This window comes from Myodes glareolus, chromosome 7, assembly GCF_982192425.1.
Source record: "Myodes glareolus chromosome 7, mMyoGla1.1, whole genome shotgun sequence".
NCBI lineage: Eukaryota > Metazoa > Chordata > Mammalia > Rodentia > Cricetidae > Myodes > Myodes glareolus.
This window is the reverse complement of record NC_142032.1, coordinates 4,756,405-4,784,378: the sequence shown is the minus strand read 5'-3', so window position 1 is coordinate 4,784,378 and position 27,974 is coordinate 4,756,405. Positions and strand designations below refer to the sequence as shown.

The 27,974-nt window shown below is 50.1% G+C and overlaps 1 protein-coding gene across 1 annotated transcript in view; it reads left to right on the top strand.

Moving 5' to 3' along the window:
• The window catches only part of Vwa2 (von Willebrand factor A domain containing 2), a 35,968-nt gene that overhangs the window by 4,515 nt on the left and 3,479 nt on the right, over positions 1–27,974 (top strand). Inside the window, exons 2-11 of the mRNA XM_087907743.1 lie at positions 2,526–2,587; positions 6,555–6,629; positions 8,517–8,650; positions 14,641–14,750; positions 20,221–20,412; positions 23,681–23,814; positions 24,346–24,478; positions 25,032–25,087; positions 25,953–26,060; positions 26,975–27,547. Of these exons, the coding sequence (XP_087763869.1) occupies positions 2,536–2,587; positions 6,555–6,629; positions 8,517–8,650; positions 14,641–14,750; positions 20,221–20,412; positions 23,681–23,814; positions 24,346–24,478; positions 25,032–25,087; positions 25,953–26,060; positions 26,975–27,547 (1,567 nt within the window). The 5' untranslated portion in view covers positions 2,526–2,535. The remainder of the gene's footprint in view (positions 1–2,525; positions 2,588–6,554; positions 6,630–8,516; positions 8,651–14,640; positions 14,751–20,220; positions 20,413–23,680; positions 23,815–24,345; positions 24,479–25,031; positions 25,088–25,952; positions 26,061–26,974; positions 27,548–27,974) is intronic.

Sequence of the window (27,974 nt, the reverse complement as noted above, 5' to 3'; positions counted from 1 at the left end):
GCAAGATATTTGATGAGAAAGACAAGGAAGGTGATTGTTGCAGCAGAAGAGAGCAAGGGCTTCCTGGCTGCGCAGGCGCCTTTCTCAGATTTCAGTCTTCCATTCGGACATTGGCTATCAAAAAGAACTCGGGTTTCCATCCTGCAGATTGGGGAAGGCTTACAAGGACACGCTGGTATTTCCTGCACTCTTCATATCTGATGATGGGCAAAGATGGGCACCATTCTGCAAAGCTGCCTGTGGTGCCAGCCTTGCTTTGGCTTGTGCTCCTGGCTGCATCTGAGAAATGCAATTCTTAGACCTCGCTCGCCTGGCACAGGTGCTGCAGAGGTGTAGCAATCAGAGGGGATGATCCGGGGGCAGCCTCTGATTCCGTCTGCGAGCTGCCTGGAGGCCCAGAATAACATGTGCAGTGAGCAGAAGTAAGGGAAAAGAAGGAAGGAGGCAGTGAGCAAGGCGTTCTGTAACGGAAGGGGCTTGACGAGGGGCTCCTGCCTCTGGCTTGCAGCAGGAATGCACAAGGCCTTGGAAATCTCACCACGTAGTCCAGTATAGGAGTTGAAGGCAGGTACTAGCTATTAAACACTGCCAAAGGACTGGATTCAGGGTGTCAAATGTGTAGATATGGGAGTGTCTTCCTGTTCACTCCATAGTTCACAGCCTTTTCCTGGATCCCAGACTCCTGCCACAGTGCCCCTGATGGGCCTCCTGCCTAATGTCTACCCCTTGCTCAGCATTCTCCTAGAGTCCTCCCCAGAATCCCAAAGTTGACGGATTGAGCAACTCCCTGGGAAGCTAGAATGAACTGTGATCCAGTTGCTAGCCCTGCAATGCGGATCTGTGCTGATACAATGGGGATGATGTAATGGCCTGGCCAGGAGGGTTAGAGAAGACCCGGATGTGGAGCCCAGTGGCAGCCTGTCATGGATGCTTCCTGGGCAATGGTAGTTGTTGATTTTTCCTGCAGAATTCATCCTTATTTAAAAATGTCTCTAGGCTATTCATGACATACATGGCATGTGTATGGCATGTATATGTCTATACCAACATAAACCTGCAGTCACAGCTACTCAGGAGACTGAGGCACATTTGAGCCCAAGAGTTCAAGGGAGCCAGGGCATCTCATTAATGTTTTTCTTGACATAGAGCAGAAGTTTGACCATTGAGTTAATATTGTAAGAATGTTTTGATATGTAATGAGACTAGAACAAGCCAAATGTTTGTCATGATTGGGTGGGAGGAGTCTGGTTGCTTATGACACTCTGCAGATGCCAACTAGTGGCTCACCAGTCTGGCGGCAACAATCCTCTTATCTTGGCATAACAAAACTCAGTGAGTTTGTGAACACCGAGATGTCCTGAAAGGTCCCTGCCAGCCTGGCCTCTGCAGATGGCCTTAAGTCACTTTGTTACCTGAGCATGTGACTTTTCTTCTGTGTACCAGACAGTATAGGTTCCAGGTCTTCTCCAGAGACCATAACCCCGTCCCTTGTGGCACAGGACAATTTTGGGGTGATCTGTGTGATCATGAGGGCAGGTGAGAGAGATGCCATGTGACGAACGTTTATGGGGAGCTATTTTCCATGCAGTTCCCATTTGCAGAGTGCCAACATAAATTTTGTTTTAATGAGCAGAAAGGTAAGATGCTGAAAACGCCCAGCTGGGCAAGCAGGGGCACATTAATAGAAAAGATGAATTGCTTAGGTTAGTCCTGTGGTGTGGAATGAGAGGCCCATGTTTCCTGGTGCCCAACTAAGCAGGGACCTCCCTTAACCTCCCAGCAAGCTGGGAACGTGATTCTGGAAACATCATTTACATTGTGCACGGGCTTGAGCCCCTGGCTTCTGCACATGCCATGGGTCAGAAACTGCAAACCCAGAAAGCCACCCACACCGAAGCCAAGGAGTGGGACAGCATAGGGAAGTTTCCCCTGAGTCCTACGCTGTCTTTCATTCCACTCCCTCATTCCCCCATTGGCAGGTGGGGGCCTGTCCCACATCCAGTGCAGGCAGAAGGGAAAATACGCAGTGAGAGAAAGGAAAGTCCCATGTCTGCCTTGCTGGCAGACCCAGGATCTGCAATCATATGAGCTCTCCCCAGTGGGCCAATGCCCTCCCCAGTGGGCCAACGGCCTCCCCAGTCAACTGTCTCCCTTGATGGACCTGGAACTCTCCTGATGCTTTTGTCCTGGCAACACTAAGTGTGCAGGGTGTTTGTCAATGTGACACAGTCATCTGGGAAGAGGGATCCTCGATTGAGAAAGTGTCTCCATCAGAATGGTGCATGGGCAAGTATGTGGGGGCATTTTCTTGATTAATGATTGATGTAGGAGGACCCAGCCCACTGTGGGTGGTGCTGTCCCTAGACAGGTGGTCCTTCCTGTATTTTATAAAGAAGGAAGCTGAGCAAGGCAGGAAGACTCCTGGCCTCCAGATTCCTGCTGGCTTCCCTCCATGATGTAGAGGTGTGCTGGGGCCCCTCACAGAACCCAATGCTGATGTCTGATTTCTTTTCCTGCCCCTTTAGCTTTGACAACATGCCTCCGTTTCTGTGTCTGCCTGCTGCCTGGATTCTCCTCTTCTACACAGGTAAGCTGTCTTGGTGGGCTATAAATTTTGAGTTGTTTCGTTTCTAATCCCACTGACTAATTTCATTTTTGAAAAAGATATGTGTGTCCATGGAGAGGATGAGGGGTATTGCCTGTGCGTGCGAATGCCAAAGCCAGAGGGGTCTTCTGTCACTGCCCACTTCAGTTTTTGAGGTCAGGTCTTCTGCTGAGCCCACAGCTCTCCCTCCCAGCTGGACGAGCTGCCCAGGGAGCCCCTGGGTTATCCCGCGTCCACCGCCAGTGCTGGAGTTTTACACACGCCGCCCCGCCCAGCTTGTGTGTGGGGGCTGAGATCCGAACTCAGTGCTCACGCTGGCACAGCAAGCCCCTCACCCGTGAGCCATCTCCCAGCCCTGATTTTAGCTTTTACGGTTTCCTGAATCTACATCTCCACCACATGCAGCTCCCTGGCCTAGACCCCATCGTCTTCTGCTTGATCTTCTCCAGTTGCCTCCCGCTGGGCCCACATGGCCCCTCCACACCATTCTCCACACAGCAGCCTTTCCAGTGTACAAATCCGATCGCATCTGGCCCTACTTAAGCTTCTAAGTGACACTTTGTGAGTCCTCTGTGGCCAGTCTCCTCCTCCTGCATAGCATCCTTATTATCTCCTCTTCACAGAGGTTCTGATTCCTGGTGGCCACTCTGCCCAGATCCCATCTCCACCCATCCTGCCACTGTCGCCTGAGTAAATGCCTATCTATCCCCAGCACAGCTCCTCTGGCTCCCAGATTAGGTCTGTTCCCTATTCAGCCGCCTAGGGCTCGTGCCCTGTAGCACCCAACACAGCTTAATTCTGTGGCTCTCTGAAGCTGATGGCTTCCGCAGCGGCGAAGGACTCTGTGGACTCTCGTCATGGTGTTGTCTCTGTGTCTCAGAGAGGACCTCGTGCTTCAGGAGCAGACTGACAGGCCAGAGTCCCTTCCTTAGCCTCCCACACTGCCCCTGAGCTCCAGCCTCTCTGAAGATGACCTGAGATAGCGGGGAGGACGCTGTGTGTTCATAGACGATCATCCCGGAAATAGGAACAAGTGTACTGATGGTTCAGTTATGCAAGCCCAGCCTGGGGTGCTCTTCTGCGAAACTGAGGTGTCAGACTGAAGCCCCGAAGACAGATCCCTGATCTTCATGGAGCAGACATTTGATGTCTGCAGAGTCAACCTTGGTCACCTCCTGCTTATTCTCTGAGAACAGGAAGGCTCAAGATAGAAGCCACTCAGCCTGCTCCGTCCCATCTCCAAGCCAGGGAGGTATACCATCCCGCTTGCTGTCTTCATGGCCTAGGGGTTAATGTATACTGAGCCATCTTGAGGAGCAAGTCCCTGGTCTTGGTCAGCTTCCCCAGCCTGAGTTCTGCTCTGTCTTGAGGTGGTGCTTCCCTTCTGAAACCCTGTCCTGCGCACTTGCACGCTGCATCTGTCTAGCACTGTGTACAAAAGGCCCTGGGATCCAAGGTGACACAGATGTTGGTGGAACTGACACCCTGGTCTCCTGACTCCCGAGCTGGGTCACTGGGGGTCCTCCCTCTCAGGAGACAGGACTGTGCAGGAGCTCTCTGTCAAGCCTGGACTCTGTGAGTGAATGAGTGAGTGGTTACATCCATGACTGTCCATGTTGTCCGTGCACTGGCACCATCCACCCACCGTGAGAGTACGTTCTGGAAACTTGGCAGGCGATCTTCATTCAGAAGAGACTGCCGATGCAGTTAGGAGCAGCTAAACAAGCCATCCTGGTCCTATTCTGTGGCATCACAAAGTGACTTGCAAAAGGCACCTAGAGAGTCCCTCAGACTGAAGGCAGGCTCACCCGAGTCCTGGTGCTCGCTCTGACTCTGCAGCTTGTGCTGCCTGTCCCAGACACCATAGCCTGGGACGATGGAGCTCAGTGCTGGGTCAGCAGAGTGGTGGGAGGCAGGACTGTCTGCTGCAACAGAGACCAGAGCAGTGTTCACCCGAGCCTACTGTTGGGAGAGGCAGGAAGGTAAGAGACCCAGCCTGGCAGCTGCTGAGTCAACAGGCTGACCAGGAACACCCATGTTGGTGCCTTTCCAGGCGCAGCATGCTCTTGGAGTGTCCGTCTGTGATCAGTTTCCTGGCAGTCCCAAACCCTGTGGCTCCAGGCTGCTGTACCCCACCCGGCTCCCCCATGCTCTACCTAGCAGCTCCTCACTGTCAAGGTGCTTCTTTTGCCTTTCAAATTTGCATGCTGCAAGGCTGCGCCTCCCTGGCATGTCCCCTCTGTCTGTGTGTGAGGCCACTGGTTGTAGGAGGTCCCTCCAGCAGTTCTGTTCCCTAAGCACTTCTGCAACTAGATACCCATGCTTTAAAGCCACAGAGGGAGCTGGCCTTTTGGAAAAGCTCCCTGGGTATCCTCCCTCATTGCTTTCAGGTTAAGTCATCGTAGAACAGTCCTGAGACCCTTTGGTGTGTTATCCCCACCTTCAATGTTCATTTTTTATTTTTCTTTAAATTTGGGTGCTAGAAGTTTCCTCACAGCCTTGTGGCTGGCACACAGGCCTTCTACCCCTTAGCTGCCCCTCAGTCCCAGTGTTTTTATAAATTATCCATGACTGCTCATGATCTGTTATTTAACAGGTATGAAAAGGCACAAAAAACTTAGCAGTGAACATGCTACCCCCAAACATTTTGGGTCTTGATCATATTAATTATGTGGTAAATATATCACTATTTTTTCACATATGTCTACCTGCTTGTAATCTGTCTTTGGCCTTTCTCTAACACAAGGAACGCTGAAGGAGAGGGCCTTGCCCCACACTTCCCTCCCACTACAACCGCTTCCCCCTGATTTCTTTTCAGTTCCAACACTGCAGGGTCAAGGAGAGAACCGTTTCTGTGATTCCTAGTTCACCTGGCCCACCTGTTCTTTGGAAAGCTTCCTATCAACTAGAACATCGCCATTGTGGGAAAACTCCCAATTGACTCCTTTCTCAAATATATTTAAAATTTAAATTTAGCCGTGTTAAGTTTGCACACGTGCACACTCGGGTCCCTTTTGGGACATGTGCCCTGGTACTTTTCTGTGGATTTGTATCTTCTACGAATTTTAAGTTTTATGACAGCGGTCTCCCCACTACACCGCAACAGATGGAGAACTTTGCAAGAACGTACCTGGGTACACAGCAGAGACCTGTACCCAGAGGGGGCACAGTTATGACCAAGGACTGAAGTCCTCAGGATCATAGTTGTGCATAGCCATCTAGTGTTGAAAACTTCCCCCTACAAGCTACTCAAATATAAAGAACAAAGTTTCTTCACAGAAGTGGGGAGATTTTTAAATGTTATTTTCTGTAGAATATTATTTTAAGGTGTGTTACTTTTGTTTATGCTCTGTAAAATTTGCTTAACAAGGCAAAGATGTGTTCGATTAAGTAAATTCACCTGTGGTCCAGAGGCTGTGCCAGCAACTAGCTGCCAGGAAGTTGTAGGGAGGAGCCAGCTGGGGAAGGGTTTATAAAGAGGAGCCAGAGCCAGAGTGAGGACATCTTGGGAGATGTGAGCTGCAACCTTTGAATCTTGAGTTCTTTCACAGACCAGAGATCAGTTCTCTTAGTAGCTTTAGAAGGCTGGGTGCCTGAGAACAGAATTTCTTCAGCCTGTGGCTCCTTCTGGTAGCGGCAGAGGTGTAGTTGCTGACTAGGATAGCTGTAGCTTAAAAGGCAGCAACCACTGAAAAAGAGGACAGTAGTTGTCCGTGTATCTGAGTATCCACGATCCTTGGGCTTGAGGGTAGGAACTGAGTACTAAACCCAGGCCATCACAGATGGTCGGTCGCATGTGCCCCCGCTGAGCCACCCCCAACCCTGCAAACCGCACACAGCCACAGCTCTCTGGTGCTTTTTCCTGTTCACGTAGGTCATGTAATGTAGCGATAAAGATGCCTCCCATCTTACTGTGCCGTGACTGCTTCTGTTTTTTTTTTTCTCCCAGTGTCCCCATCCATCTCTCTTCAAGAAGTCTATGTGAGCAGGGAGACCACTGGGAAGATTGCAGTGGCCAGCAAATGTAAGTTCATTTACCTGCTTCTCCAAAGACATGGCTAGTCAGACCTCTGTGCGGTGGATCCAGGGAAGCCACACTCTTCCCGAGAGCTTCCCCTGTAGTCCTGGCCCCTCTACTGGGGCGGCCGGTCATTTCCCCCACTCAGCCCCTGTTATCTTTCCTCCCGAGTGACTTTCCATGGTTAAAACAGTAACAATCGCGAGCAGTAATGGCAAAAAAAAAACCTCTTTATTTCTGAATTTCAAGTTAAATTTTCATGCGTTTATTTAGTGTGTATGTATGCACACTAACATGCATACGTGCACAGGAATGATGTTCAGGTGGCGGTCAGAGGATGTGAGGAGGAACTGGTTCTCCTTCTACCACGTGGGTGCTGGGGACCGACCTTAGTCGGAAGCCTGACCGTCACACCAGCCATCTTCCTTGCTGAGTTTCTTAGCCTGTCTCAGGGTTTTTCTGTCACCTGACAGCTGTCTACCAAGCCACCCATATTTCCTGCCATATAACCAGGACTTTCCCCGAAAGCCCTGCCTGGTTTCTTCTCCTTCTTTCTGCCCTCCTAGTTCCTGGGAACTGGGATCTCATTCTCTGCTCCACTGCTTCCTGGTACTCGGTTACTGGGAAGTGACTGGACCACTCTTCCTCCTTCCCTCATTGGTCCTGTGGGAGTGGAAACACAGATCTCAGGCTGAGGGGTGGCTCAGTGAGGAAAGTGCTCATTCGGATCCTCAGTGCTCGCACAAAAAGCTGGGTGTGGTGGGGCTGTAACCCCAGCACTAGGCGAAGATGACAGGAGAACACTCCAGGCTCACCCGTCAGTCCATGAACTCCAAATTCAGCGAGAGACACTGTAAAACACACACACACACACACACACACACACACACACACACACACACACACAAACCAGAATGCAATAGAAGAGCATCTGGGTCATCAGCTCTGTATCACACAGACATGCACAGACAGGTGTGCACACCTACAGACACCCACATGTACACACACGCACAAGAAAGAGTCGAGAGCTAGATGACAACTAAAAGGTGAGGTGGTCGAGAGTGTTCCTCCACCAGTGTGGTGATGGTGGGATTCATGGGGCATACGCTAAAAATGGTAATTTTGTATGTACACTTGAGTGGTATAGGAAATCTCAAGAACGCATCCAAAGAAATGGTCAGGGAGCTTGAAGGATTAAATAAGTGGATATGTCAGTTATATCTTGTGCTGGATAGTTCATGTCAACTTGACACAAGCTGTAGTCACCTGGGTGGAGGACGGGGTTCAACTGAGAAAATACCTCCATAATATTGGGCTGCAATATTGGGCTTGTAGAGGCTGCAAGCCTGTCGGGCATTTTTTTAATTAGTGATTTGAGAGGGTCCAGGCCATTGTGGGTGGTGCCACCCTTGGAGTGGTAATCCTGGGTTGTATAAGAAAGCAGGCTGAGCAAGCCAGTAAATAGCACTCCTACATAGCCTCTGCATCAGCGCCATCTCCAGCTTCCTACTGTTTGAGGTCCTGCCGTGACTGCTTTCTGTGATAAACTGTGATATGGAAGTCTAAGTCAAATAAAGACCCCACATTGATTTTGGTCATAGTTTTTCTAACAACAGTAAAAACCCCAACTAAGACATGCCTCAATCAGTGCTGAAGCAGAAGAAAGACATGGCCACTGCTGGTACTCCGAACTCTTGTGTCTGTCAGCCTCACATGTCAGAGTGCCCAGCTAAGATCATGATCCCCAAGGCTGGGACCGTGATCAACCCAGAAGACTCTTCACGGCACTCAACGTAACATGGCTGGAGACATGCTCACAAGTAGGCCCGTACGTCAACATCTTCACAACACGGAAGCTTCTAGTCTAATGTCCCCATCTGCTCCTGTCCCCAGTGATGTGGTGCTCAGCAGCGGTCGACATCCTGTTCCTGTTAGATGGCTCTCACAGTGTCGGGAAAGGGAGCTTCGAGAGATCCAAGCACTTCGCCATGGCCGTCTGTGACGCTCTCGACATCAGCCCCGGGAGGGTGAGTGCAAGCGGGTCTTGTCTGGTGTCTGCGGTTTCAAGTGACAGAGACTCAGCTTAAAGCAGAAGAAAGAGTCAGTTGTCTGTGGGAGGTAGAGGACTAAGGGGCAAATCGAAACACAGTGGGATTGATGCTGGGATCTCAGGGATCAGCCAAGGAAGCGACCCCTTCTTCCTCAGTTGTGCTTGCTTTGGCTGGTTAGCTTCTTTCCAGCACACAGCGAGGTGGTTCTGCATCGTCCTTCCAGCTGGCCCCCCCTTAGGCGGGGGCAAAGGTTCACCTCTTCTTAGATCAGGCAGAGTTCATAGGAGGGCACCAGTGATGTAAGCCCCATGATAATCCCGCCCAGTCACAGCACTGGAGAAGAGGGCCTCATCCAGGCTCGGGGCTGGAGAGGGAAGACCATGGCTCTAGCTTCCAACTATGGAGAGACTGAGTTCAAAGTGGCTTAATGAAGTCTGTGGATGCTCTCTGGGTGGTCTGTTGTTGAGGTGGATTTAGGGTGATGGAAGTCTTTCAACAATTAACATTTCATCCTTGGCTTCTTGGGAAATGGAATAGTCACTGAGCAGGTTAGAACTTTAGTGTGAAGCCCAGCTCTGTCTTCTCTGGTCACTTGAGCAAGCCCAGAGGGTGCCTTCATGTCTTGTCCTTCCTGGCTTCAAGTGTCACAAATAGCAGCGCAGAGTAAGTGTGACTCTTGTTTCTAAAAGGGACAGTTCTGAACAACCCAACAGCACCATGAATAATGAACTCATTAAGAGGACCACAAATGGCCCTCAGCTGTGTGTGGAGTCGCCCAGCTTCCCTGACTCAGCAGCAGGGCTCCGACATTAGCTGTTTTCACTTCCCAGCTGGACAGAAGCACTGGACACCTGGTGGCACGCTCTCTGGGCAAGCCTTTCAGAGAAGGTTCCCACACTCCAGAAGCATAGGAATGCCAACTGCTTCACGTCCGTGGACAGTGGCAGAGGCTTGTGCCCTCCAAACTAACAGTCTGCTCCTAAGTACTCCCACCCAGGCAGTTACTGATCAGTGTCACCTGTCACCATAAAAGATTTCAGGCAATCTGAACACGCATTGGTAGGGAACCGGTAAGAACCAACTAAAACCCACCAAAAATGAAATAAAAGGAAGGGTAAATTATTTTGGAGAGCCATTATTATTTGAATTAGAGACTAGTCACAGGGTGGGAAAGGAAGTGGCTCTCCAAGGCAACATTCCTGACTTAATCCTGTAAGAACTGGAGGACCTAGGAATAAACAAGACTTGTAATGAGGGCCAGGTTGTCTGCAGAAGGGGGTCATTTGCAGGTGCGAGCACACTGCCCTGGAGTAGCTTGGTCTCTGACGCTAGAGATGCATTCATTCAGTCTAGACAGGCGCGGTCCAGAGGTTCTGAATGTCATATCAGTGTAGTATCAGCCTGCTGGGTCTCCACCTTCCTCCAGACCAGGCCCTACTTTGAAGATGGTCCTCCACCGTGAGTTCCTCCTAGAGGAAGTGGCATAAGGATTAATATATTTACTATATGTAGGTATGTGTACATACATGTGGGATCAGAGGACAGCTTTATGTTTACTGTGTGTAGGTGTATGTACACACATGTAGGATCAGAGGACAGCTTTGTTTACTGTATGTAGGTGTGTGTACACACGTGTGGGATCAGAGGACAGCTTTGTTTATGTAGGTGTATATACACACATGTGGATCAGAGGGCAGCTTTATGTTTACTTATGTAGATGTGTGTACACACATGAGGGATCAGAGGACAGCTTTGTTTACTGTATATAGGTATGTGTACACATGTGAGATCAGAGGACAGCTTTATGTTTATATATGTAGGCATGTGTACACACATGTGAGGGCCAGAGGACAGCTTTTGGGAGCCAGTTTTCTCCTTCCTTGGTTCAAGCTTCCTGGGGTCAAGCTCAGGTCATTAGGCTCCCAGCAAGCACCTCTACCCACTGAGCCAGCTCACTAGTACTGACGTACACCTCCCCCCTCTTTTTTTTTAATGTTTTTGGTTTTTGTTTTTCAAGACAGAGTTTTATTATGTAGCCCTGACTGTCCTGGAACTTGATCTGTAGAGCCGGCTGGCCAAGAAACACAGAGATCTGCCTGCCTTTGCCTCCCAAGTGCTGGAATTAAAGGCGTGTGCCACCACCACTCACTTGATATACATTCTTTGCCCCATATTCTGCAGAAGGGGAAACAGGCTCAGAGACATTAAACGAGGGCTATGGGTCACAGAGCAATCTCAGACAGGGTGAGGTGTGGAAGAGCTGAGGTGCTTGACTCAGCCCAGGACCAAGCCCAACTGGTCTGTCTATCTCTCCCAGTGGGCAGCCTCTGGGCCAGGATGGTGTAATGACGCACATGTCATACCCCGCTATCCACAGCCAGTTGACCGCCAGCACTATGACATTCTGTGGTAGTGGAGGGGGTGGGGGCGTGGAATGGCATGGAGCACGGTAATAAAAACAAGCCAGCAAACCTTGGGCTGATGGTGTCAGGAGCGGATCTCTACAGAGCAGGGACTTGGTATCTCTATGTATGTTGATTATTTTTGTGCCTTTGTGACCAAAGGGGAGGAAAAGATTTATTGTGCTCATGGATTCAGGAAGATTTTAGCCCATGAAGTGGGGAAAGCTGGGCAGTGAGAGCATGAGGCCCCGTGGCTGTTTACTGACCAAGGAAGGGGAGAGAGCAAGCGGAAACCAGGGCTGGGTGGACGGCTCGGAGACCTGCCAGTATGACCCACTCCCACCAGCCAGAACCCCCTTCTATAGGCTCAGTCTTCAAAATAGCACTACAAGCCGAGGACTGAGTGCTCAAAATGGGAACCTGAAACATAGAACTTCACGTTCAAACCATAATGTAGAAATATGGATGCAATTCTAGGCAGGGCCTGCAACAGAGCCAGGGAAGTGTGAGGAACCTGGGAGTGTCCGCATATGAGGGACCCACTTATGTGAGAGAGTGCAGAATGGCTCCATCTTAAGTGATTCATCTTAAGAGATCATGGATGCTCGGGGAGAGGAACTTGGTTTTTCACCTAAGAAAGCCTTCCCCTCAGCAAGACTGAGAAGCAGGGGCTGAGAAGGAGGTAGCTCAGGTGACACTAGAGGCAGAAGGGCTTGCTCCACAAGCTTGAGGACCTGAGTTCTGTCCCCACACCCACATAAAAAGCCATAATAGTACACACTTGTCCCCCAGTACTGAGGAGGTAGAAAGGCAGCCACTCTAGCCTGATTAGTCCCCAGCTCCCAGGAAGAGACCCCGTTTCAGAACACAGAAACAACACGCAAGGTTGGCCTCGGGCCTCTTCATGCTCTCACAGATGCAAATGCACACGCATGCACACACGTGCGCACGCGTGCACACACGCGCACACATGCACACACATGCAAACAGAAGCCTCGAGGAAGGAGAAAGTGGCGTCTGCTTGGGTGAGCCAGCGTCCGGACTGACACAGGCCACAGGCACTCTGCTAGAAGACTTGCTGGCCTGTGCTTGCCTGGCTTCAGGTTTTCTGTCCTTACTTTTTGTTATATTTCATTTGCCACTTATTTTGGTGCCTTTAGTTTTAGGAATTGTTTCCCAGTAGCTCTGTGTTGACACTGTTTATGGGTGGCCGGTTGTTTAGGTAGAGCTGAAGTGTTTGAAGTCTTTTTAACAGGAACTCAGACACTCGCTTCCTGCTTTAATGGCCCTGTGACTGGGCAGGGAGAGAGACCTGGGAGGTTTGCTTCTGTGTACAGTAAACTGAAGATAAAAGGCAGCCATTGTGCTCCCAAACCACCAATTAAATGAAAAGCCTTAACTTCTGACTGGGGCTGCTTCCTGTGTGCTTTGATTTGAAGCTGTGTCCTTCCCGCTTAAACCCAGCAAGTGAACCCAGTTGCTGGTCTCTAGAGAATTCCTCCCACCCCTCTGACCAAATAACTCCTGTTCATGCTTCAGTAAAAATGGACAGTGAAAGAAAGGGAAGGAAAACTGCACCCACACACCCCGATTCCCCACCTGCTCTGATCACCGACCCCCGACTTCTGAGCAGCCTTGCAAATCCACTTTGTGCAGGCACAGGCAACATGAAGATGTGGATGACATTTTCTCCTTTTCTATAAAGTTAGCACAGTCTACACATTAGTTGCTGTCTCGTGTCTTTTTATATCGTATTATCTTGGCAATCTCATCTCATCTTTCTCTATGCATGTATATATATAGTTAATACAGATAATTAGCCCACCATGAGGATTTACCAGGACTAATTAGCCAGCCCCTATTGATGGACTGTTGCTATTATAAATCTATTGTGATCTTGTAAAGAAAGGCTCGTTCCGCTGTGTGAAGAATATCTCTCGGATCATCTCCAGCAGCCTTGTGCATCTTCAGCTCTTGGTACACACTGGCACACTGCCCTCCGCAGGTCAGATGCCCGTTTATGCTCCTACCCACCATGGCAGAGACCATTCCCTTGGCACATGCCACATCTGGTTTTTGTTGTTGTTGTTGTTGGTTTTGGTTTTGCTAAGCTGAGGGGAAAATGGCATTGTTTTCCTAAGGCCAAATGTCCTGCCCCTAAAGAACCATTTGTTTTTCCTTCTTTGATCTTCATTCATGTCTTTGGCCAGTTCTCTGCTAGATTATTCTTTTACACATGGAGGAATCAACCCTTACCTCCATGAGCCCTAAATTCCCTTTGTTTCCTTTTTACCTTTGACCGTGTGAACGTGTGTTTTACTCTGATGTTTTTTTCAAACACTCAGATCCAGCAGACTTTGGGACTCTCCCAGGAGTTCTTCTGGAGTGTCCCTGGGTAAGACCCTCAGCTCTGAAGCTTGAGTTCACGGCCGTGCGCCTTTCCAGCTGTCACAGCGTCATGCGCTGAGCAGACAGACTTCCCTGGCTTCGGATGGTGTTTTTGACTTCTTGCTGTGTTCCATGGAAAGGCAGCCTTCTGCTAGACTGCTCCAGTTGTCCTGCTTCTCTGACTTGCAGCATTCACTCCCTGTGTGCCCACCCCAGACTTAATGTCTTTCTGCTTCAGGCTACCAACAGCTTCCTGTCTGTGGGAGGCCCAGCTAGGCCAGCCAAGGTCATTAACTCATTGTCTTCCAAGCGCTGGGCCTGGTAAGGAATAGTTCAGAGACTAGTTACTGAGAAGGTGGCACTTCTGGGGTCTGGTGAGCCCAGGATTAGGAGCTGGTTGCAATGTTCATCCCTCCAGATGGTCAGCGCCCTGGCTCCAGTCTTGTGAGGCACATGTCAGGTTTTCTCCTGTGGCCTCCCCAGTCAGGAAGCAGAATCTGGTCTCCACCAGTTCAGTCACTCCCTCACTGCAGAGAGCCTCCAGCTCTACTATTGCGTGTCCCTGTTTTAGGGGACGTTTTGTCCCCCTCTGACTCTCTGGTCTAGTGGCTTGGCAGGCGCAGGTATTCAAGGGTTTGGTGGCTGTGGTTAGGTTCGGCAGTGGCCTCTGTGGAAGATTTGGCAGGATTTGAAAGCATTTTCCTGCCAGCCTGTACCTGCTCCCAAGGAGGCAAGTGGTGTGACGGCACCTTAACAAAGTCATGAGACCGGGGATTAAAGGCCCAGGTTTCCTTTCCCTGCTAGTCCAAGTAAGCCTTGCTTGCTTGCATAGCATCATCTGTATATTTTACTGTTGCCTTCAGTCATGTGGGCCTCTGTGAATCAAATGAAATAACGTATGCACTTGCACACAGCAGCACCCATATCAGGACGCATTTGGCAGATGCAAGCAGAGCCTTGCCTAAAGCTGCTGGCACCTCAGCCGGGATAGCTGCCAGATGGGGGTGCGCTGCCTTTAGGGGCAAGGACGCTGAGATGATTAGCTGTCATGTCCTTCCAGCTTCTCCAGCTCTCAAGGGGGGCTGTCCAGAGCTCCGCACAGGGTCTGCTGAGTGGCCAGGAGACACATGATCTGACCGAAATCTCTGGGCCCTCTGGCCCTGTCTCCTCATACAGGTCAGAGTGGGAGCCTTGCAGTTTGGTTCCACTCCTCATCTGGAATTCCCCTTGGACTCCTTTTCTACCCGACAGGAAGTGAAGGCAAACATCAAGGGAATAGTTTTCAAGTAAGTGTAATGGGCTAGTGCCGTGACGGCAGTAAAGCTAGCCGCCTGCTTCTCTCTCTCTCTCTCTCTCTCTCTCTCTGTCTCTCTCTCTCTCTGTCTCTCTCTGTCTCTGTCTCTGTTCTCGCCTCTTACCCCTCCCTCTTTTTGAAACAGGGTCTCACTGTGTAGTCTAGGCTAGCCCAGAACTCTCCCTGAACTCACAGAGATCTGCCTGCCTCTGCCTCTCTGAGAGCTGGGATTTAAGACATGCATCCCCACACCTGGAGAAGCTGCCCTTGAAACTGCTGCCTTGAAGGGTCTGGTACTGCTCTCCTCCCGGCCCAGCTGTGCATGCTGGATCACTCTCAAGGCGGACCCCATTAGTATAAGATGACATCCAGGCGGGAATTTAGAACACTAGTTAAAAATTTTTCTATTATATGTAGCTGAGAATTACTAGAAGACAGGGTTAATGAAGGTCCTGCTGGGTGGACCTGGGAGGTTATGGGAAGAACACGAGGAACCAGCCTCAGTTATCCCTGGAGACCCCTCAGCTGGGAAAGTTACCCACACTTCTCCAAACCTCAGTTTTTACAAAATCCTGAAGAGTAAGTTTCCTTCTATTATCAAGGTACTTTAAGATTGTAGAGAACCGTTCATGTGTTCATCTGCATACATGATGCATGAATGCATGCATGTGCTCATCTGCAAGCATAGTGCATAAATGCCTGCATGTACTTATCTGCATACACAGTGCATGAATGTATGCATGTGCTCATCTGTATACAGATATATTTTGTATTATATATGTATGTATGTGCATAATCTCTAAGTAATTGTGCTCTACATACATGCAAACACATGTATATTTAGGAAGACACACATCATACACACTGTTTCCAGCCCTCAGGGAAGAAGTTTGACTTGCCCAACTCTGAGCTCTGGGTCTGCCTTGGTCTCCACTGTCCTAGAGCCCAGTGACATCCTGTGGAGGTCTCTTATCCCAGCCATCCATAGTCATCAATTTCAGTTATAAAGACTCTGAGCCCTGAGGTTCCTTTTCCAGACAAAGGCCTCTGTCAGATAACCCATATTTTTCAACACCTAAAGCCCCACACAGGGCACAGCATGATCTTGGATTCTGCAGTCCCCAGGGTCTCCTAGGAATTGTCCATGACTTTATCCCAGACTCTTATCCAGTTCTTTGTAGAGAGAAGTTTCTGTCCTACCCAGCCCTGCAGCCATTCAGTTCCAAAGAAATACACAGAGGCATTTATTATAAATTGTTTGACCTATTAGCTCAGGCTTATTACTAACTAGCTCTTAACTTAAATTAACCCATAATTCCTATCTGTGTTTAGCCCTGTAGCTTGGCACCTTTTCTCAGTGAGGCATTCTCATCTTGCTGCTTCTTCTTCTGGATGACTTCATCTTTGCCTTTTCTCTTCCCAGAATTTTCTTAGTCTGGTCGCCCTACCTATACTTCCTGCCTGGCTACTGGCCAATGAGCATTTTATTAAACCAATATGAGTGACAAATCTTTTTAGTATACAAGAGCATTATCCTACAGCAGCCGTTTTCTCTGCCCTGGGTCCCCCAAGCAGGAGGAGTGACTATACTCAAAAGAAAAAAAAAAAGGATAAATGGAAAAGGCACCCCAGTGCTTTGAAGAGCTCTCTGTGGGACACTGTGCCCCTGGGGCTCCCAGGAACTGAGCTACCCATGGGACACTGTGCCCCTGGGGCTCCCAGGAATTGGTTTCACATCCCAGGCCCAGTGTCAGGGAGCTGCAGTTATCCACATAGGGTCTTAGAGTCACTTGGGCCAGAACTGTTCGGGAACGTGTGGTAGGTGCGGAGAGATGATGATGCTTCAGAATCTGACCTGACTGAGTCTTTCCACTTACTCATCCTTGCTCCCTTCCCGACTACTACACTCTTAAAGACCTTTGACATGATGTGCACCACAGAGCCCCCATGGTTAAAGTGTAAGACCAAACTCAAAACCATACACTGTTGTTTTTATTTCATTTTCATCATCCCCAGAGGAAACCTTAGACATAGACCATTTCTCCAGTAAAGATGCAAATGGTCAATAGGTACATGGAAACATCCCATGTTAGCATCATAGTTGGCATGGAAAGCTAAAATAGAATATGGATGGTAGCAAGTATTGCCAAGGATGTGGGATGATTGGACACCCTCATACATTGCTGGTAGCCTTCTAAAGTCAACTGGTCACTTTGAAAGCAAATTGACAGTTCTTCAAAACGTTGAGTATAGAATAACCAGATGACCCACCAAACTGAAAGCTTGCTGCACAGAAACCCATACACTGTTCTTCACGGTGGTACTCTCTACAACTGCACAGAAACCCATTACACTGTTCTTCACGGTGGTACTCTCTATAACCGCACAGAACTCATATACACTGTTCTTCACGGTGGTACTCTCTATGACTGCACAGAACTCATATACACTGTTCTTCCATGGTGGTACTCTCTATGACTGCACAGAACTCATATACACTGTTGTATATCAAAGCTTCTTTTCATTTACCTTATGTAGTGCTGGGGAACAAACCCCAGGCCCTGCAAATGCCAGGCAGATGCTTTCCCACTCAGTGTATTTTCCCAGTCTTTTATTTGATTTTTCATAAGTTTTATTGATTATTGGAGGGGCATGTGCACCACAGCATGTGTGTGGGAAGTCGGGACAGTATGTGGCATCTGTTCTCTTCTCCCACTTATGTGGATCCAGGGCTTGAACTTGGGACTCCAGGCTTGCCTGGCAAATACCTTTACCTGCGAAGCCATCTTGCTGAGTCTTTCATTCTGTTCTTGTGAAATGTCTAGAATGTCATATGCCTGGGCATGTATTAGTATTGCCCTGGGTTTAGGGAACAAGGATGCTTACTAACAGATACAGGGTTTTTAGAGTAACAAAAAAGCTTTGAACTTAGTGTTATGGTTATACTAGTTAATAGGCCTTTTGTACCATGGTAATAGGCTTCTTCTCTGACACAGTTAGACAAAACAAGCCAAACTGACAAAGTACAAGAACAAGTTTATTTGAGCAAAGCAACTCCTGGGTGGATTCTCCAGTCCCAGAGATGGAGGCCTGAGAAGCCACATAGCTGAACTAAAGCAGGGAGATTATACCGCTTGTAGGCAAGGGATGATGATGTGTCTGCCACACGCTGGGTTTGTGCCCAAGCATTGTCAAAAGCTGAGTGCTTGGGTGGGAACTTGCTGGTGGCAACAGGGAAGGAAGTTGCAGTAGTCACCAGGAAAGCAGAACTGAACTTTTCATCCCGGCTTTTCTTTGAGACTTTCTGAGTGGGTGTGGTTGGGAGAGAGAGACAGGAATAGGGCTTTCTGGATTATGCAGCTGGGAGTTCCAGCTGAACACTAGTGAATGTATTAAAACCTGACACTTTAAAAGGTTAATTTAGAACGCCAGAGGACAGGTCAGAGAGGTGGCGCAGTATACAACGGCACTTGCTGTACACCTGAGGACCAGAGTCTAGTTCCTGGGACTCATGGTAGAAGGAGAGAACCAATGCCTGCAAGATGTCCTCTGACCCCCACATACATATCATGGCATGCATGTGTTGCCACACCAATAAATGTGTGTGGCATTTAAAAAATCCCAGAATAGGCTGCAGGGCATGACTGAAGGGAGCCCCTTTGTCTAAACAAGTTCAGCTCTTCTTTGGGGATGTGTTTAGTGTTTCCACATCCTCTTCTGACTATGAGACAACAAAAACGAGGTCGTGGCTCTTTGCTGGCCTCGGATTTGGGGTCAGTGAGAGCATCACTATAGATAGATAGATAGATAGATAGATAGATAGACAGACAGACAGACAGACAGACAGACAGACAGACAGACAGACAGACAGTTAGTTAGCAGTAAGAATTCCATTTAGAAACAGGAATGTTAGCACTGTAATTTCATCTATGTGGGAGACAGCCCGAAGGAAACTCTGCTCTGGTAAACTGGCGGTCATGGGAATCCAAATCCTCCTGGAGTCTTTAGCAGCTGACTTTGATCCAGTGCAGTGAGAACCACAGGATCCTGGGAGTGTTGCTGACATTTATTCGCGCAGTGAAGCTGCACAAAAGGAATTACTGTAAACAGCTTGTGTAAGTTAGAAATTAAGACAAGCTGTGGGGTTTAATGGCACTGGTGCTCCACTGTTAAACCCACTGTCAGAGCCCAGCAATGTCCCTTGGCCCCAGCGCGCACCTTGGCTTGTGCTTTCCCAAGTCAGACACCGTCTGCACTAGTTAGCGCTGCTCCGTTCTGGGGCTCTTTCCTTGGCGCAGCCTCTTGGCTGCCGCTCCACCCACATGGATTCCTCCTCTGAACTCCTAAGATGCCCCCTTGTACAGATACCTTTTTAAAAACCTGGACCTGGGGTGTTTTCAGTTCTGTCTCATGCTCTGCTCCCTGATCTCCATTTTTACACCATCATTTTTACAATAGTTCACAGCAGAGATTAATGGTTAGAGAGATGATTTATAAATTGGTGATGTCGTTGTTGTGTTATTGACCAACTGTCTTCATCTGAGAGTCACGCCGGGCTTTGTTAATGCGACTTCATGGGGAGAACTGCACATCGAGAGCCCGCAGAAGGTGAAAGCAGTATAAGTGAAGAACATTCTGGGTGTTACCCGTAAATACTCCCCAGGCCGAATGTACACTCTTTTTCCATCTCTCTGCTAAACGCAGAAGACTTAGCAGACTCAGACTGGAGTGGGGGGGGGAGGGGGACTCAAGCCACTGGGAGGAGAGGCAGCTGGGAGAGGTGGCTAGGGGTGGGGGGACACACTGGACTCATGGACAATCTATATAAGGCATAGCTGTCTTTAGTGTTAAGGCAACTCTCTCTCTCTCTCTCTCTCTCTCTCTCTCTCTCTCTCTCTCACACACACACACACACACACACACACACACACACACACACAATGAGAGCAAGCAAGCGAAAGACCAGGCAGGCTGTATCCATGTTTCCAGTTGGTTGGCTGTTTGGACATAAGAATAGCAGCAGACTCCTCTCAGAGGACTGGGTGGAAGACAGACATGGTCTACAGATCTAGTGTATATATCTGATATACATATTGTGTATGTGTGTGCACACCATCCATCCATCCATATCACTGAGTGATGAACGATACTTCAGCCATGCTGTTCACGTGGCTAACCACTGTAGTGATTTCATCCCCTTCACAGTTGCTCATGCTGGAGAGGTTCCTGTCAGCTAAAACGTTTGGCCTCAGTAAGCCAACAATTCGCTAGCTTCAAATCCATTGTCATGAGTTAACTGTCCTGGCCAGCTGCTGGCCCTGTGAGTCTCTCTTTGGTTTGGATGGTGGAGATGCACCTTTGAGCCTCTACCAGGAGTCTCTGCTCTTCCTCCCAACAGGAACCCCTTTGCCTCTGGGCTCCTCCCCAGCTCCCTCCCTCACTTCCTCCTTGTGTTTCCTCAGAGGCGGGCGCACGGAGACAGGCCTTGCCCTGAAAAGCCTGCACAGAGGGTTCCCGGGAGGCAGGGATGGTGCTGTGCCCCAGCTTCTCATCATTGTCACAGATGGCAAGGCCCAGGGGCCTGTGGCTCTGCCTGCTAAGCAGCTGAAAGAGAGGGGCATCATTGTGTTCGCCGTAGGAGTCCGGTTCCCCAGGTGAGTGTCTCAGTCCGTCCACATCAGTCCCACGCAGTAGGGCCAACATGACCAAAGCCTTCCAGAACCTTCACAGCCACAGCGAGACTGTAGGGCTAGAAGAGCCAACTGGTCTTTGTCTCCCTGACTTGTTTTGCGGGTTCTGGTTTGCATTGCACGGTCCATCCCAACCTTTGAAGGCACTGGGTTTTCACACCTCCTTCTGCCTTTAATGGAACATTTGGTTGTGAGCATCAGGAATCAACTCAAAATCATTGGACAAAATCAAGTCAGGGGAGTCACCACCTTGCCTCCCCATGTGGGGCAGCCGCCCCCTGGTGGGTCAGAGCCGTGAGCCTCAGTGCTGCTCAGCTCCACCCGTCCACCACGCATCTCTCAAGCTCTCTCTACTGTCCTCTCAGCCTGGGAAGGTTAGGGTTAGGAGCTGGGGTCATGGGCAGATGCCAGATCACAACGTCACATCTCAGTGTTGGGTGGAGGGGGAGGGTACCATCTCCAGCTCTGTTAGTCCAGTTCTGACCAGCCTGAGCCACACCTGGTGCTGGCAATGGCAGGGATTCTCTGAGAAGTCCACTACCCTCTCCAGCACCCTCATCCAGATGTTGGGCCAATCTGCCTTCCTGGAAGAGGGATCCACATGCTCGGATGCTTTCCACCTTAAAAATGAACGCGTACCTAACTAATCCTTGGCGCTCTAACTAGGTTCTAGGAGAAATGACTTTGGGTTGGGCACCATGTTTACATCCAGAAATGTCTTTTGTTTTATGATTCTTTTCTCTCAGTTAGGGTTCCTCCTCATGCTGACGCTAGAATGGGTTCTCAGAACAGAGACTATATGGATGCCCATCTCGTGGAGAAGAACTAGATAATAAAGAAATGAGTGGCTCCGTAGGAAATGTGGGTTCAGGCGGAAGCAGTGGAGAAGCAGCAAGGGTGAGGATGGATGGGGAACAGAGATGGCACTCTGAGAGAAGGCTGCCTAGGCTGCTTTGAGGAATGTTTTTAAAGTCAAGGCAGTCAGGTGTAGCAAAGAGCTGAGGTAGTAGCCGTGGACAGGAGTTCAAGCAAGTAAGCTGCTGAATCGCAAGACTTGCGGCAGACGAGCGGGCAGGGGAGGTCAAGAGGACCCTGCTATGGGTGCTGGGCCACGGCTCACTGGACAAGAGCGCGTGCGAGGGTGAGGACCTGAGTCTGGGTTCTCAGTACCCGTGTTTAATAAAAGAAAAGGGTGTGGCTACATGGACCTGTAACCCCAGAGCTGTAGGGACAGTGACAGAAGACCCTAAGAGTTACTGGCCACCAGCCTACCACCAACTCAACAAGCTGAGGTTCCCTGACGGCTGCTCTCTGTGAGAGCGCATGGGGAGTGATAGAACCAGACACCTAAGACCTTTCTCTGGCCTCAGGACACACATCTGCATGTGCACATACCAACACACACATCCACACATCCACACACACACAAGCCATACCACACACACAACACACACACTCGCACACACCGCGAGCCCCCACGTACCCAACACATACACTAACCACACCTCCCCATCCCCACATCACACTTATACATATCACACACAATACATACCCACACCACACACACACACACACACACAACAACAACAACAATCACACACCGCACCACACTTATACATATTACATACACACACTGCATACATACCACACACACACCACACACACAAACATACAGATTCTGTTTTTAAAGCTCTGATGTGGATAGAGATGAAGGCTGGAGTTTATTGTGAGTAGAATGTAAAGCTCTTGGGAGTTTGGGGACAGAAATGGCATTTTCAGATGGTCACACTGGCTGGGGCACTAGGGAGGAGGCTTTGGAACAGCTCAAACCAGAGATGGTTATGCTCAAAGGACTAAGCTGCTGGGGCACATCAGGGCACCCTGGGGCACACCGAGGCACAGGGGCATGGCTGGACCTGAGGTGTGCTGGTGGAGGCAGAGCAGTGCAATGACCACTGAATCAGATCGGCCGGGAGTGGAGAATGGAGGATTTGGGCCTGAACCCTAGAGCGAATGGTGTGCCGTTCCCTAACACAGCAGAGGGAAGCCGAGGAAGACACCTGAGAGCCTGCTGACTCCACCGCTGGCCCCTTTCCTGCTCACCCAGCCTCCTTGCTGATGCTGCTCCACTCTGGCTGGCACCTGAATTCCTTGGGCAGCTTTTGAGAAAGCCCTGTTGTTGGGCCAGAGCAGTGGAAGGGGGACAGGAAGGCCACATCCGAGAACCCCACTTCTTTGTGCCGAGGAATAACTGGGTACTGTGTGAAAAGTCTGACCTCCCTGGGTTCAACTAAGAATGGAGAGTTTAGCCCCAGCGAAATCAGAATCGTGGTGACTCTGGTTCTGTTTGGGTTGCAACAGTGGGGTTCTTCTCTTCCCATCACAGACTTCTGCTCATTTTCCAGTTTTTAAGATATTTGTAACTCTGTGTCAGGACTGGGCACACAGGCATGCCATGGCTCACTTGTGGAGGTCAGGTCTCCCCTTCCACCACATGGGTCCCAGGGATCAAACTCAGGTCATCAGTGCCCTCACCTGCTGAGCCTCTCACTGGCTCCTAAAGCAAACAAAACTAAAACGAACATTTGCCTTATTATAAAAAGATTCTCTGTGTTATCCCCTCTTCATGACCTAGGGACATTCCAAATACCATTTTGTCCTGGGCAGTGTGGAGATGCTCTGGGCACTGGCGGCGGTGTCCCCTCCACACGGTGTCCCCTCCACAGCCGCACATGGCTTTCCTTGGCTACCCTTGGGACTTGTGTCGTACCTCAGTGTTCGGCTGGCATTGGTTGTCCTTACTGGTTTTTCTCTTTCTCACTTAAGAAAGCTTTTTCTGATTTGCTTTCTGATTATTTTAAGCAATTAATACATAACTTATAAAACAAATAAGAGAGAAATGTATGTATAGATCCGTTTGTGTGTGTCACCCTGTAAAGAAAAGGATTCCTAGAGTTAGAGTTTTGTTGTCTTATCAGCTATGACTTTCAGAAAAGTCAGTTGAATCCCTTAGCACTATGTCTTGAATATGAGCCAATTGGTCTGGGGATGAGGTGTTTTAGCACAGGGTGGCCCATTGCTGGGCTTCTTTGAGAACCTCCTGAGTTTACATCTCACCTGGACGATGGTTGCTATGAAGTGACCTCTGGGTCAGTGGGATGTGCTGTGGTCCAGGAGTTAGGGAGGCAGAGTGAGGCAGGGCACGCTATCAGCTGCTGGATTTTCCCCCCAGGTGGGAGGAGCTGCTCACTCTGGCCAGTGAGCCAAAGGAGCAACACGTGCTGTTGGCTGAGCAAGTGGAGGACGCCACCAACGGCCTCCTCAGCACCCTGAGCACCTCAGCGCTCTGCACCTCTGCTGATCCAGGTAGGACCAGCCAGCCTGCGAGGGAATGGCGTTGAACCTCACAAACTGGGGCATGAATGGAACAGGGCTCCTGAGGCTCCCAGGGAGGGCTGGTAAGAGAGATAGGTAGGCCCTGTCCTGAGGACTGCATTCTGCCTCCCTGTGGCTGATCTTGTGGGTTTCCCCAGCTGGAGTCTATGGGGAAAGAGGGGCCTGGGTTTATAGTCTGTTTGGTTGGGCCCTCTCCCCTGTTGGGGAGAAAGAACCAAGTCCACACCCCTTCCTTGGCTGCATGGAGGGATGCAGGAGGTTTTGGGCTCATCTCCCGTCGAGGTCCACCCCAGAACTAGAGGGACTCTCATTAGAAAGTACTTGCATTCACACTCCATGTGGAGCCCTGGTCAGAGGAAATCCTGAAACTGCCTCCCCTCGCTGCTTTGCACCAGAGAGTCCACGGGTTCTACAGTGAGGGTAGAGTAGGACCCCACAGCAGCCAATCTGGAGAGCAAGCAGTGCCCCTCATCTTACTGGGAGGGGACTGTCTTCTGACAGATTGCAGGGTGGAGGCTCACCCCTGCGAGCGCAAGACACTGGAGACCATCAGGGAACTGGCTGGCCATGCCCTGTGCTGGAGGGGATCAAGGCAAGCGGATGCTGTGCTGGCTGTGCGCTGTCCCTTCTACAGGTCTGTACACATGGTCTGGGGCAGAGACGCGGCACAAGGTCCATCCCATAATTCCGAGGGCTCTAAAACCGCAGGGAGATCAGCACTTTGGGTCCTGGTGCTGGACAACTTGGAGCAGAAAAGCAGGAGACATAGGATGAGGCCAGAGATGGAGCTCTGAGAAACAGGGAGGGCACAGCTCCTTGCTGTAACACAGCCTGGTGGTTGGGGGTGGGGTGGGGGAGGGGAGCTTGCATTGGAAATAGAAGCCAGGGAGAGCCTGGATGGGGAGATAGTATTTGTTTTGTATCTAGATCTGGGGGAGACCGGGACAGTTCACATGCAAGTCTCTGTGGATATAACATTTATCTCTGTCTCCCGAGGGCTGGGACTAAAGGCGTGCAATGTGACTTTCAATGTGACGCCTAGTTCATATCTCTTTTGAGGGTAGAGGGAAACGCTCTGAGTCATTTGAAACATCCCCTACTTGGTGCACAAAGCAGGAAATGAGTGTTTAGTGCTGTGATCTCTGGAACCTTTGGTCATTCCATCGCTGTATTTCCTTGTGTTGTAGCTGGAAGAGAGTGTTCCAGACACACCCCGGCACCTGCTACAGAACCATCTGTCCAGGTATGTATGCCTCCTGGACCCTGCCAGTTCTCTGGGAAGCTGGTTTATGAAGGGACACTGACAGCCCTGAGCAGAGGTGGGCTTGGATGGCTTCCAGGGCAAGAGGGATGGGCATTTAGTGGCCAAGGAGTGTGTCCTGCTGTCCTTAGTCCTCATCTGCTTGGTGGCATATTGTCACTGAGAATGGACTGACTGATAGCATTGGAACTACCTGCCTTAGCCAATGTGCTGTGTGTCCACCTTCACACCAGGACATCCCGTGGGTCAGTGTACTGTGTGTCCACTGGTAACATTGTGGGGAGAAGTACAAGGACAGTGAAGATTGTGGGGTGAACAAAGGTGTCCACAGATGTTTAGGCAGCAACATTCATCACTGCACTCTGACTGCGGTGTGTTGAAAGCTCACCGCTCTTCTGTCCCAGGAGGTAGAAGCCTTAGGCAACCAAGGTGGCTCTTTAACAAAGGAAGGCCATCAGCCCACAGCCATGCTGTTTCTACCTTGATACGACTGAGATCACATCCTTAGTAAACTCAACTGAAACAGAGCTTAGTTGTTATGACCCCCTGCCCACCCCCTGCCCACCCCCGCTACCTCCTTGCTGGCGCTTTCAGTGGTCTCAGATGATGACAATGTCCTAATGTCACAGCAGGAGCACAGCTGTGTAGACTCATCCTGGAGAAGATTAGAATTGTCTTGGGCCTTACCAAGGTCTTCCAACTGTATCCACTGCTTCTTCTAGGTATTTGATTCTTTCTTGGCTGTCCTCCTACCAGATGGTATGGGAGAAAGCCGGGACTACCCTTCAGGCAATGCTTTCCACTCTGTGCCTGTGTTCTTGGCTTTTAATGGGTATTTCTCTGACAGGCCCCTGTGACTCCCAGCCCTGCCAAAATGGAGGCACATGCATTCCAGAGGGTGTGGACCGGTACCACTGCCTCTGCCCACTGGCCTTCGGAGGGGAAGTCAACTGTGGTACGTATGCCTGGGATTCCCAAGATCGACTACCTGAGGGGAGGTAGGGCCTGGGGTAGCCCTTCTTGCCCCCCTGCTAGCTGCTGGGTGGAAAACAACCCTCAAATTTTCAAGCCACCTTCTTTCCCCGTAGCCCACTGTTCTGTCCTACAACGCAGCCTCAGACATCCCACGGTTGATCCAGACAGCAGCACGCTGGCTGAGCTGTCGAGTAGCAGCTGCTGCCTAAAGTCTGAGAATGTCTGTGGCTTGTTTCATGTCTTCTACAACAGAGGAATAAGGAGTTCTAGCTTCTTTTGGCTTTTCGGGGAAGTTTCTATAAACCTTAGCTCATGGAGGTGGGAAATGGGGAGATGGGAGGATGGGGAACAGACAGTTAAATAAGGTTATGTTGTAAGGTGCTTAGCACAGTGCCCAGCACGCAGTGAGAGCTTGTTAAGTAACATTTGCAACTGTGCCTGCCATTGCCTTCATTGGTGATCCATCTGGAACAAGTAAATCTCACACCTCAAACCTACTCAAAATCAGTCCAGGGTGCAACTGCACATGTAAAAAGCAAAACAGGAAAGCTTCTAGAAGAAATATAAGAGCATATTTCCATTTTCTTCAAAGCTAACAAAGCTATCTCGGGGCTCAAAGGGTGCTAACCACAATGGGGAGGAAAGTTAGAGAGTAGATGTGCTTTGCTTTATAAAAAGCAATCAGACTGCGTCGCTCAGCCGAGGCAGGAAGACGCACTCTACCTCTGTCTCTTCTGTCTCTTTCTGTAACCACTGGACACTTATTCCAGAGGTGCCAGCATCTTCCTGGGAGGTTCCTTGTACCGGAAGTGGTATGGAAGCCTCTCCGGTAGGGGCTGGTCTGCAAACTGCGGTGGCCCTAGATGACAGAATGTCTCACTGTGACTCTGACAGCGCCGAAGCTGAGCCTGGAATGCCGGATCGACATTCTCTTCCTGCTGGACAGTTCTGGAGGCACCACTCTGGAGGGCTTTCTGCGGGCCAAGGCTTTTGTGAAGCGCTTCGTGCAGGCCGTGCTGAGTGAGGACTCTCGTGCCCGTGTTGGGGTGGCCAGTTACAGCAGGGACCTGATAGTGACCGTGCCTGTCGGGGAGTACCAGGATGTGCCAGACCTGGTCAGGCGCCTTGACAGCATCCCTTTCCGTGGCGGCCCAACGCTGACCGGCAGTGCCTTGCTACAGGTGTCGGAGCATGGCTTTGGGAGTGGCAGCAGGACAGGCCAGGACAGGCCACGCAGAGTCGTGGTTCTGCTCACTGAGTCACACACTCATGATGAGGTGGCTGGGCCAGCAGATCACGCAAGGGCCCGGGAGCTGCTCCTCCTGGGCGTGGGCAGTGAGATGGTGCAGGCGGAGCTGGAGGAGATAACGGGCAGCTCGAAGAATGTGATGGTCTACACGGACCCTCAGGACCTATTCAGCCAAATCCCGGAGCTGCAGAGGAGGCTGTGCAGCCAGCCACGGCCAGGTAGAGTTGCACATCCTATCCTAGGGCCGGGTTGTCGGCAGGCAGGTTCGTCTTTCTTCTTAGCACCGCTAACCATTTTCTTCTCCAGTGCCTGTGCTGGGGACTAGAATCAGTCACACGGCCAGTAGAGACGGGGTGTAGCACTCTGTGGGGCTTCTTGTGAGAACTAGGTATAAGACAAGCCACACACACACTCAGCATGTGCAAGTGCTCTGCTGATTACAGGTATTGCTATTAATTAAGCTTGATCATTGTTATTAGTCTTAAGGAGTGCTGAGTCTAGCAAGCCTCCATGAAAACAGTGGCTTTCTGGCCTCTCTGCTGGTAGCTCATTAAAGAGAAATGCATTCTTGGGACATGCATGCGTACACACACACACACACGCTTGTTGTACACTCAAACACAACCAAAGTGAACATTTCCTAAG